A 12,433-nucleotide genomic window follows, 5' to 3' on the forward strand; every position below is an offset into this window, starting at 1 on the left:
TAGAATTTGAAACTAAATTTTGATGCTCCCCTGGCAGGCAGCAACGAAGATAGATTTGTGCAGCAATAGATGCTGGTTTGGACCCAACAATTAGTTGCGAACCTTCACGTGAGATCCAGAAGGGGCTGCTAATTTAAAGATGACATCAACATTTTAAGCCGAGCAATTATTGTTTACTCTAAAGGAATCTCAAAATCCTGGGAGGCCATGTCCCCTACTCCGCTTTGATTTACACTAAGCTCCGCCGGTGCCAACAATGGGAATAGAGTTGAGACATGGCAAAGAAAGGAAGGTGTACCATAGAAAAAGGGAGGCATGCTGTGGACTTCTCGGCACCGGAGGCAAATGCTAGGAAGATAGGTTGGACAGAAGACAATGAGGCTACAGATCAGTAGTAGTAGAATGGGATTGAAGACAATCCAACGATATGTTTGGGTGTAATAATGAGTGGGTGGTGGATCTTTGCTCTTGGAGTCCATTTGATGGTTAGGGGAATGGCAATGAAAAATCAATCAAGTTGACAATATATAAGGACAAAATAAAAGTTTTTTCTTTATATATCTCTCGCTGAAGAAAAAATTACAAACTCCATATTCTATGTTAGCCATGAAGACCACGAAATATCTCCATTTCTAAGATCCTATGGTATATGGTGTGCTAACCGTTGTGTGGTCTTGGAGAAGTAAGGGTTGAAGGAGGTCATTGCACTGGACTGTTACCTAGGTGGCTAGGCCAGCTTTTTGTTCTTTTCCCATTAAATTAATATTTCCTTTTATATTCTACAAATATAAATATATTTTTCTTCAAATACTGAAATGTCACATTTCAGATATTCCTAGGAATCCAAAAAGGGAGGGGGGGTGTTAGTATAAGGTACATGGCCATGTGCGGACATGGGAAGAATGATCTAAAAGATTGGTATTAAGACCCGATGTTTTTTCTTGTCCTTTTCTAATTAAAGTAATATTTCATTTTATATTCTACAAATATGATATGTACATCTTTATTTTTAAATGCCGTGATGTCACCCTTCATACCCCCAAAATCTAAGGGGGTGTTTGGGAGGAGGGAGCTAAACTTTAGCCCTGTCACATCGGATGTTCGGATACTAATTAGGAGGACTAAACATAACCTAATTACAAAACTAATTGCAGAACCCCTAGGCTAAATCGCGAGATGAATCTATTAAGCCTAATTAATCCATCATTAGTGAATGGTTACTGTAGCACCACATTGTCAAATCATGGACTAATTAGGCTTAATAGATTCGTCTCGCGATTTAGCCTAGGGGTTGTGTAATTAGTTTTGTAATTAGTCTAGGTTTAATACTCCTAATTAGTGTCCAAACATCCGATGTGACGGGGGCTAAAATTTAGCCCCCTCCACCCAAACAGCCCCTAAGAGTTCCTAAAATTCAACAACAACGGAAGAGTGTGGTACTAGATACCTGGCAAAGACGTTGTCATACCACAATACTGCAATGAAGCTCCTACATAAGCTGGTCCCTCCTTATGCAACTTATGCAATGTTTGTCCGTAGCACACAATGTACCTGAACATTAAGAAAAAGTCCATGTAAAATGACCACCCATGTCTATTAAATATCATAAGACAACAATTTCTCTTGTAGCTCTAAAACATCATAAAATGTTTCTCTCCTAAATCATTGCGTAATGAAGGGAGTATATTATAGTCTCGCCGTGACCGGAATAAGCGAGGACGATTTACTATGTTTTTGTTTATAAAAGCAATAAGTAGAGAAGCGATTTATTGCAGAAATAAGAAATAAGACTATCTTTTACTGTGTGTATTGCGCTTATCTTCTCCTTTTTGTTGAGAGGAGAGCAAAACAACAGAGACCACCAAAGCTCGAATCCATTTATAGCAATTGTACATGACCTTGCTCGTTGAACAAGCCGGCCAGCGAGCTTCATGGCGCACCGCACATCCATGCCCGGCTTCTTGCTCCCGCCGCCAATAAATACGTGAAACATCAATCACTACACACACACATCCATCCCTCGCTCGATCAAGAAACAAGCAAGGTTACGCACGCTAATAGCTTGCTAGCTCTCCACCAACAATGGCCTCCAGGTCCTCCATCCTTCTCGCCGCCGCGGTGCTGGCCGTGCTGCTGGCCGTGGGCTCATGCGGCTCCGCACTCACCTTCAAGACCGGGCCGGGCTGCAGCGCCACCCGCCTGGTCCTCATCCCTAGCACCGCCATCTCCGAGGTGGAGGTCAAGGAGAAGGGCGCAAGCGACTTCTCGGAGCTCAAGGAAGGCCCGACTGGCACCTGGACGCTCGACAGCAAGGCGCCGCTCAAGGGCCCCTTCTCCATCCGCTTCGCTGCCAAGTCCGGTGGCTACCGCGTCGTCGATGACGCCATTCCCGCTAGCTTCAAGGCCGGATCCGTCTACAAGACCAGCCTCCAGGTCTGAGCGACACATCGGACGCGCGCGTATGGCATCGGATGGAAATTTATATTGACCTCTAAATAAAATTTCAAAAGAGATCGGCCTCACATGCCAGCGAGACATTTTTTTCTATGGTTTGCTGATTGGCCGCTCTTAGGCTACAGTGTAAGGCAACTATGGAACTGTTAGTGTCCGTTCGTGCATGGTGCACGTATGATGTATGCATGCATGGCGCATGTGTCTATATCGATCGGTGCTTGAGCAAATTGCCTAAATGTTTTCTTTCAAATCCTATGATTTGATTAATCAAAGTGACAAATAAAAAGGATTGCCTGTATTTGATCGAATGACTGCATAATTGAGGATTTGCAAAATCTTGTCTCATTGAAATTGATTTTGACTAATTTTCCACGTGGCACCGTTTCAAGCTTTATATGACCAAAGGTGCAGAACACCTTTGAATTGTTTAGAAGCAGGAGAAAGAGCACACCTTGGACCTGATTTGGTTATTGAAGCAGAAGAAAAAATTCAAAAGGTCCGTAAGCATTTGGAGATAGCACAATCAAGACAGAAAAGTTACGCCGATAAGAGAAGACGACCTTGGGTCTTTAAAGTTGGAGATTTTGTATATCTCCAAGTATCACCTATGAAAGGAGTGCAATATTTATGAGTCAAAGGAAAGCTAGCTCCGAGGTATATTGGTCCATATGAAATTTTAGAGCAAAAAGATCCTGTTGCTTACAAACTCTTACTGCCAGACCAACTCTATACACTTGGTGTGGTTCTTACTTCCTGAAGAACTTCTAGAAGATCCAGAACTTGACTTGGAACCATAATTGACCTATGAAGAAGGACCTAATAAGATTTTGGATCATAAAATATGAGATACTCACACCAAAAGTATCAAGTTTTACAAGGTATAGTGGAAGAACCACACCAAGGATGAGGCCACTTGGGAATAGGCAGAGAACCTGGAATCCAAGTATTCTGAACTTTTTGAAGAGGTTTGAAATTAGATGGATACAAAAGCAGTCCCCCAATTTCTTTTATGGGGTTGTAAAGAGAAAACTATGACACATTTTCCTTGAGAAGAAGTCGAGCATTTGGAATCTCGGGATGAGATTTTTTTAATGGGGAGAGGCTGTAACACCAAGTGTGTTTTGAAACCTAAAGAAGACCATCATTAGGTCAATGATGAAATTTGGCTTACAAGGAGGTATTATGAGTTAAGTCAAATTTGGGTCAAATGTGGTAAAAAATTCAAATTAAAGATTCAAATTTCGAAAAATTTGACCAAATGAGGAATCAAGAGTTGAAAGTGCTTAGAATCCAATGGAATCAAGTTTGAGAGGAAATTCAAGTCATAAGGACCTCGATGGCGTAGTTAAAGTTGTTGACTAGCGTCAACTTGAACAAAATCAGGAAAAATTCGTAAGTCTGTAAATATGATCAAGTGACCATTTTTGGATTTGATTTATGAAGAAAATCATCGTAGAGACCCTGGAGGATTTTGGACTACAAATGATCTTGGGTATCCAGTGAGTATTTTGGACATGTTGTTGATAAGGAAAAGAGAGATTTAAATTTTAAACTGAGGCTCGTAGTTTGAAAGTTGTGCAGTTTTCAACTTAGCAAATAAACTGAATGAAGTCTAAAAATGGTGCTAAGTGGGCAAATTTGGGTCAAGATTTTGAGAAAGTTTACATTATCACATTGGACAAGATCATGCAAAATGGAATCTCCAGTCTATGGTTAACCAATGTCAGTAGCTCTTGTACAAGAAAAAGGAGGTTTAAGTATTTAAATGTGAGCTCAAAATTTGAATCTTGCACTGTTTTGGGGGGGACTGTTTAACCGAAGAACGTGTTCAAAGGGTTCAGTTTAAGCTCGAGTTTTGTTCATGTTCAGAAGCTTCGATCTCCAAATCCGTTGAGCTAGGGAACAAAAGTCCTATCTATGACTTGTAGTTGAGTGAACCATCTCCAACTTTGGTTAAAGGCTTATGACAGATTGGTGATCGGTTTGTGCAGATTTCATTGATAAGCAGCTAGGTTTTCCAGTGAAGGTTTGCTCTGCCACAGCCTCTTGGCCAGCTGCTCGCCTGCTTGCTTGCTGGCGCCGACGCTTTACTTAGCGTTGTCGGGCATGCATCCCAGGCCCACGAGTAGGCCCTGTGCGGCCCACTAAGGGGTGTACTCGGACACAATCAAGACTAGGGGGCTACATGGGAAGAAGCGTATCCCACTCGGACTAGTTAGGTAGGCATATGGAAACTACTCGGTCTACATCGAGTAGAACTCTGTAACCATACCCGACTAGGATTCAAACTTGTAACCCTACCCTCCCGAGTATATAAGGGCGGGCAGGGACCCCCCTCAAAGACAACTTCTTCAACTCATCCAAGCTCAATACTAACAACTCACAAGACGTAGAGTATTACGCGATCTAGCAGCCCGAACATGTCTAAATCGCGTTCCTTGAGTCACCATCGACTCCTTGATTCTCGACGGCCCTTACCGCACAAAAGACCACCTAGGGTACCCCCTAGGTGGGTTCCGGTATAAAACACCGATAGCTGGCGGGCCAGGTAGGGGAAGTCGTCGAGTTTCTCTGCGCGAGCTCGATGGCACCTGTCGTTATCAAGCCTGTTTTCACCTTCAAGGCAGGTGCAACTTTCATTTTCGGATCTTGGCTCTGTATCGTTGATGACGCTGGATCGTTTCAATGCCAAATCATATACATCCGGGAGAAGAAATCTCTCGACAACAGCCTTTCTCAGCTGAAAACAAAGGATTTGGTCAGGAAAAACCGAAATTTTAAAATCAACAACACCGAGTTCGACTACGCTGCGGACTCGACCCCAGTTCGGACTAGTCACTCCCAGTCACTTCACAAATCGACTTCGACTCCAAAACGGTTCCCATATGCACTCCGCAATACAGCCGAGGTTTACTAAGGTCTCCTCACTCGAACTCAACTCGAACGGGGAAGACAAAGGCGACAACTCCGACTCGGACTACGTCCCAGAGATCCCGCTATCAGGACTAGCCCAAGGTTTGGTAATAACTTCAACATCACAAGACAGATTCGTTCACTGGCCAGGAATGAGACCATCTCTCCTCACCCGCGACTACGAGTCACGCCTCGTCGTTCATATAGACAACCTCCCGTACCAGGAAGGCATCCCACTCACTTCAAGCCGCGAGGAAAGTTTCACAGAAATCGCAACATCAAGCTCTGGAAGCTACTACCCAAACAGAGAAGTCTTTATCATTACTCAAAATAACAACTCAGGTACTAGCCAACAGAGAACCCCTCGACGGATAGCACAACTCGACAACGTCTCAGAGGACGAGTCATCAGCTAACGCTCCACAAGATGAAACTTCCGGTCAAAGAAACCAAAAAAGGATGCGCAATATTACTCGAGCTGAACAACAACAAATGCTGGTTACAAACACTCCCATCACAAATCTTGAAAGAGCATTTGACGTAGTACAGGCTCAAGAGCACAACACTCCACTCGCGGCAATTGCCTCAATTAATCTTATATCAAATCTCATACCTCAAGACAGTGACAACGAAATCACAGCTCAAGTTGCGCAGCGAGGCAGCAGACTAATTGCACAACTCGCAGAACAAGCTTACAAGCTACTTAATAAGGAATCACCAATCCCATCTTTTCCTCGCATTATAGCTCATCAAGAGGGCAGTAGAGGTGCTGCAGTCAACAATGGCTTCCACGAAGCACAAAGAAATAACAACGAAGTAGTCAACCAACCAAGGCAACATAGCCAAGGATTGAGCAAAAATGAAGATCCAGTGCGACAAAAAGATGTTGGAGAGGTCAGCTGCACCAATTCCGCAAAAAAGTCCTCACCATGGCTGGAAAAATCATGAAGTATCGCATTTCAGCGATCTACGAGAAATAATCAATAGTCAATGCGAGTAAGAAGTCGACAATTACAACCACTTTCCTGCCTTTACAACTCGGGTAATGAGGACAAGACTGCCCCAAAAATTCAAGTCAACAGGAATCACTAAGTATGACGGCAAGCAAGACCCAATTCAATGGTTCCAATGTTACTCGTTGGCAGTCCAGGCAGCCGAAGGCAATAACGACACCAAAGTCATCCATTTTCCCATATGCATGGAACCCGCGCCTCTAACATGGCTTGAGTCGCTCAAGCCTAGATCAATTGACTCTTGGGAAGACTTGACAAAAGCTTTTACCAACAACGATGCCGGCTCCATGACTAGACCAGGCAACAAGATCGACCTAAGTGAAGTAAAACAGAAAGAAGGCGAAACACTACGGGACTACTTACGACGATTCTTTGAAAAGAAGGCCACTATAGTCGACATTTCAGAAATAGACGTCATCGAGTGTTTCCAAAATGGCCTCTATGATCGACGTACATACCAAGACTTCGGCAGATGATGACCAACCACTGTCAAAGATCTCAAAGTCATGGTGCAACAATGGGAAGACGAAGAAGACAAAGAGCGAGAACGGTTCGGCTCTCATCGCAACTGCGGGCGCGACAATAACAACCATGACCAGGATAGAAACCGACACAGCGATACTCGAAACAACTTTTCGAGCAATCAAAATCGCAAACAAAAACCTAACAACACCATCGCTTCCATGACTAACTCAGGGAAGAAGGGATCCCGCAAAACCGATGATGGGCCAAGCTTCACCGAACTACTCAAAAAACAGTGCCCATGGCACCTGACTAGCAAACACTCAGCAATAGACTGCTACAGCATGCGCCGAGTAATGCAAGATTTGCCCGCACCACTACCTCCCGAGGAGTACAACAAGAAAAAAGATAAAGGCAAAAATAAGGTCCACAACGACGAAGAAGGAGAAGGCGACTTCCAAACTACCTCCAAAATAGTCAATGTCATTTTCACCAAAACACTACGGAAAATGTGTCTTGACGTCACGGACATGCTCACTCCAACAGACTCACCCTTCTACGGAATAGTACTAGGAAACGCAGCCATACCACTAGGATAAGTCATCCTGCCAGTGATTTTCGGAACTAAGGAACACTACCAAACTGAGTACATTAGATTTGAAGTCGCCGACTTCGAGACATCTTACCACGCCATACTCGGGAGACTAGCTCTAGCTAAGTTTATGGCTATACCACACTACGTTTAGCTGTTACTCAAAATGCCAGAGCCCAAGGGAGAACTAACGCTATGAGGAGATTTACGGCGATCCTACGAGTGCGACACTGAAGCCGTGGAGATTGCCGCAACCTCTCAAGCACCCAACCCTATGCAACAAGTTTTCTCAGCTTCGAAGAAACTTCACCCAACAGAACTCGAAATACCAGAAAACAAGTCAGGGTCAGCAAAGGTGAAGCCAACAAATGAGAAAGACATCAAAACAGTTGATCTCCAGACCAGCGACTCTTCTAAGACCGCTCTGATTGGAATAGGGTTAGACCCTAAATAGGAAACCGCGCTCACCAGTTTTCTTCGGGCAAACCACGATATCTTCACTTGGAAACCAGCTGACATGCCTGGTGTGCCCAAGGAACTGATTGAGCACTCTCTAAACATTGATCCCAAAGCTACCCCAAAAAGATAGCGCCTCCGCAGGCTCGCCCAAGATAGACGAGAAGCAATCAAAAAAGAGCTAGCCAAACTACTCGCAGCAGGGTTCATCAAAAAAGTCTGTCACCCTGACTGGCTAGCCAATCCTGTACTCGTTTGCAAGAAAAACAACGAATGGACAATGTGCGTCGATTACACTGACCTCAACAAACATTGTCCAAAGGACCCCTTTGGACTACCCAGGATCGACCAAGTAGTCGACTCTACAGCTGAGTGCGATTTGCTATGCTTTCTCAACTGTTACTCCGATTACCATCAGATAAGCCTCAAAGAAAAAGATCAAGCTAAGACAACCTTCATCACTCCATTTGGGGCCTTTTGCTACAAAATAATGTGATTTGGATTAAAAAACACGGGAGCAACTTACCAACGAGCTATACAGATGTGCTTCAAAAAGCAATTGCATCGTAACGTAGAAGCTTACATAGACGACGTAGTCGTCAAAACAAGAAATCAGGAGGATCTAATCGTTGATTTGGAGGAAACCTTCTCAACCTACGAGCTTTCCGATGGAAGCTTAACCCTACCAAATGCATTTTTGGAGTACCTTCTGGCAAACTACTCGGGTTCATCATTAGCTATCGCGGCATTGAGGCCAACCCGGAGAAAATATCTGCCATCACAAACATGCACGCACCGGCTAGCATCAAGGATGTGCAGAAACTCACGGGCTGCATGGCAGCCCTTAATCAATTCATCTCAAGACTTGGAGAACGAGGACTACCCCTCTTCAAGCTTCTCAAACGGCAGGATAAGTTTAAATGGACAGAAGAGGCAGACAAAGCATTGATGCAACTTAAAGACTTTCTATCAAAACCACCAATCCTTACTGCTCCATCTCCAAATGAGGACTTGCTCCTATACATAGCGGCTACTACTCACGTCATCAACACCGTAGTAGTAATCGAGCGGTCTGAGCCAGGCCATGTTTACAAAGTCCAAAGATCCATATACTTCGTCAGTGAAGTACTCTCAGACTCCAAAACTCGGTACCCACCAATACAAAACCTACTCTACGTGATTCTGCTCGCTTCACGGAAGCTGCGACACTATTTTCAAGTGCACTACATTACAGTCATCACCAACTTCCCGCTCGGCGAAATCTTCCACAATAGAGATGCCATGGGTAGAATTTCCAAATGGCAGTACAGCTTGGAGCCCTATCTTTGGACTTCAAACCAAGGACAGCCATCAAATCTCAAGCTTTGGTCGACTTCATGGCTGAACGGACAGAAAACCAAGTGCCAACACCAGTCGAGAGGCCAGAGCACTAGGTAATGTACTTCGACGGTTCCCTCAAACTTGAAGGAGCCAGCGCAGGTGTGCTCCTCATTTTCCCAAAAGGAGACCAACTCAAATACGTACTACAAATATTTTGGGAAGTCTCAAACAACGAAGCCGAGTACGAAGCACTGCTACACGGCCTTCGTCTTGCAATCTCCCTTGGAATCAAAAGACTACTCGTATACGGCGACTCACTAGTCGTTATAAACCAGTCACTTGCCCCAAGGCAGACCGAGTCGTTGACTTCTTGGATGAAATCGTACACCCTTACGGTTTTCCAAACAGAATCATCACAGACGTGGGATCCAACTTCAACAACCATGACTTCTGGGAATACTGCGAGAATAGTGGAATTGATGTCCGCTACCACCTTGCCACCGAAACATTCGTACGCGTCGCGCACATGCTATAGAGCCATAGCTGGCCTCCTTACTGCCTTCCCTGGCCCATAAGGATCCAAGCCGCCACTGCCATCTCTTTCTTTCTCTCTACTGCAAGAACACAAGCCGCCTCGCGACCGATTGCTCGAACCTCGCTGCCTTCCAATCCACCTCCTCTCGTCCACAGCTCCACCAACCACCCAACTCCACTTCCGGCACCTCAATAGATACTCCTTTGATATCATCATGGACAAACATTGTAAAATTATTTTCTACCGAGGTCATGGACAAGCGTTGCAGAAGGAACTGAGTATATAACAATCTCCATAGGAGCAAAGGTTGATTTATTGTTTTTAGTTAGTATATATAAAAAAGAAGAAGTAGAGGCTAGAGAGGCGATGAGGACCGCATGCCTGTTCTTTTCTTCTCTTTTCTTTTTTGAGAGGAGGGTATAAAAAGAAGAATAGAGATTAGAGTGGCGACGAGGACTGCATGCATTTCTGTTCTTCTCTTTTCTCTTTTTGAGAGGAGTGCATGCCCTGCGCTTCTTCTTTTGTGTGAGACCAACACAATCGGGACTACCAAGCTCGGATTTTAGCAATTGAGTACACGTGTCGGTCGTTGAACAAGCTGACCAGCGATGTCCGTGGCGCACCATACGTCCAATGCTCAGCTTCCTTCCCTCCACCACCCATAACCGTACGTCCAATGCTCAGCTTCCTTCCCTCCACCACCCATAAATACGTACCCAGCTGCAACTCGATCACCACACACACGCATCCCCCCTCAATCCATCAAAGAAACAAGCAAGGTCACACCTCGCTACCTCGCCACAACAATGGCCTCCAGGTCCTCCATCCTGCTTGCTGCGGCTGCGCTGGCAGCTCTGCTAGCCATCAGCTCATGTGGCTCTGCGCTCACCTTTAAGACCGGCCCCGGCTGCAGCGCCACCCGTCTTGTCCTCATCCCTAGCACTGCTATTTCCGAGGTGGAGGTAAAGGAGAAGGGCGCCAGCGACTTCTCGGAGCTGAAGGAAGGGCCGGCCGGCACCTGGACGCTTGAAAGCAAGGCACCTCTCAAGGGCCCCTTCTCCATTCGCTTCGCCGCCAAATCCGGTGGCTACCGTGTCGTCGACGACGCCATCCCCGCTAGCTTCAAGTCCGGCTCCAACTACAAGACCAGCCTCCAGGTCTAAGCAACGGAACGTACCCGCACGCTTTGGAGTTGGATGGGAATTATATTAACCTCCAAATAATTTTTCGGGCCTGCATGCCAACGTGCTAATATTTTCTACTGTGGTTAGCTGATCGGCCACTCTTAGACTACGGTATAGGGCAAATGTTTAACTGCTGGTGTCCATCCGCTCATGTACATTGTATGCATGCATCATGCGTGCATCGACTAGCGGTTCTGCCCATTGTTGAAATGTTTTTTTTATCAAATCCTGTGATTCGATTAATCAAAGTGAAAAAAACAAAAAGAATTGTCTGTATTTCATCGATGATCGGCCTTATTGAGGATTTGCAAATCTAGAATTTGATGACTATTTGTAAAGAAAGAAAATCAATGGTCACGTAAAATCTTGCCATTTTGACCTATCATAGAATTTGAAACTAAATTTTGATGCTCCCCTGGCAGGCAGCAACGAAGATAGATTTGTGCAGCAATAGATGCTGGTTTGGACCCAACAATTAGTTGCGAACCTTCACGTGAGATCCAGAAGGGGCTGCTAATTTAAAGATGACATCAACATTTTAAGCCGAGCAATTATTGTTTACTCTAAAGGAATCTCAAAATCCTGGGAGGCCATGTCCCCTACTCCGCTTTGATTTACACTAAGCTCCGCCGGTGCCAACAATGGGAATAGAGTTGAGACATGGCAAAGAAAGGAAGGTGTACCATAGAAAAAGGGAGGCATGCTGTGGACTTCTCGGCACCGGAGGCAAATGCTAGGAAGATAGGTTGGACAGAAGACAATGAGGCTACAGATCAGTAGTAGTAGAATGGGATTGAAGACAATCCAACGATATGTTTGGGTGTAATAATGAGTGGGTGGTGGATCTTTGCTCTTGGAGTCCATTTGATGGTTAGGGGAATGGCAATGAAAAATCAATCAAGTTGACAATATATAAGGACAAAATAAAAGTTTTTTCTTTATATATCTCTCGCTGAAGAAAAAATTACAAACTCCATATTCTATGTTAGCCATGAAGACCACGAAATATCTCCATTTCTAAGATCCTATGGTATATGGTGTGCTAACCGTTGTGTGGTCTTGGAGAAGTAAGGGTTGAAGGAGGTCATTGCACTGGACTGTTACCTAGGTGGCTAGGCCAGCTTTTTGTTCTTTTCCCATTAAATTAATATTTCCTTTTATATTCTACAAATATAAATATATTTTTCTTCAAATACTGAAATGTCACATTTCAGATATTCCTAGGAATCCAAAAAGGGAGGGGGGGTGTTAGTATAAGGTACATGGCCATGTGCGGACATGGGAAGAATGATCTAAAAGATTGGTATTAAGACCCGATGTTTTTTCTTGTCCTTTTCTAATTAAAGTAATATTTCATTTTATATTCTACAAATATGATATGTACATCTTTATTTTTAAATGCCGTGATGTCACCCTTCATACCCCCAAAATCTAAGGGGGTGTTTGGGAGGAGGGAGCTAAACTTTAGCCCTGTCACATCGGATGTTCGGATACTAATTAGGAGG

At 44.5% G+C, this 12,433-nt stretch overlaps 2 protein-coding genes across 2 annotated transcripts; both read left to right on the plus strand.

Moving 5' to 3' along the window:
• Window positions 1-2,025: 2,025 nt before the first annotated feature.
• On the plus strand, window positions 2,026-2,741 carry LOC101756959 (pollen allergen Phl p 2). The gene has a single exon (XM_012846980.1). The coding sequence runs from the start codon at window positions 2,083-2,085 to the stop codon at window positions 2,437-2,439; it is 357 nt and encodes a 118-aa protein (XP_012702434.1). The 5' UTR covers window positions 2,026-2,082; the 3' UTR covers window positions 2,440-2,741.
• A 7,752-nt stretch (window positions 2,742-10,493) lies between these two features.
• LOC105913498 (pollen allergen Phl p 2) lies at window positions 10,494-11,006 on the plus strand. The gene has a single exon (XM_012846979.1). It carries the CDS (start codon window positions 10,551-10,553, stop codon window positions 10,905-10,907), a length of 357 nt encoding a protein of 118 aa, XP_012702433.1. The 5' UTR covers window positions 10,494-10,550; the 3' UTR covers window positions 10,908-11,006.
• Window positions 11,007-12,433: the final 1,427 nt, after the last annotated feature.

The sequence above is a fragment of the Setaria italica genome, chromosome VI (assembly GCF_000263155.2).
Source record: "Setaria italica strain Yugu1 chromosome VI, Setaria_italica_v2.0, whole genome shotgun sequence".
Classification (NCBI taxonomy): domain Eukaryota; kingdom Viridiplantae; phylum Streptophyta; class Magnoliopsida; order Poales; family Poaceae; genus Setaria; species Setaria italica.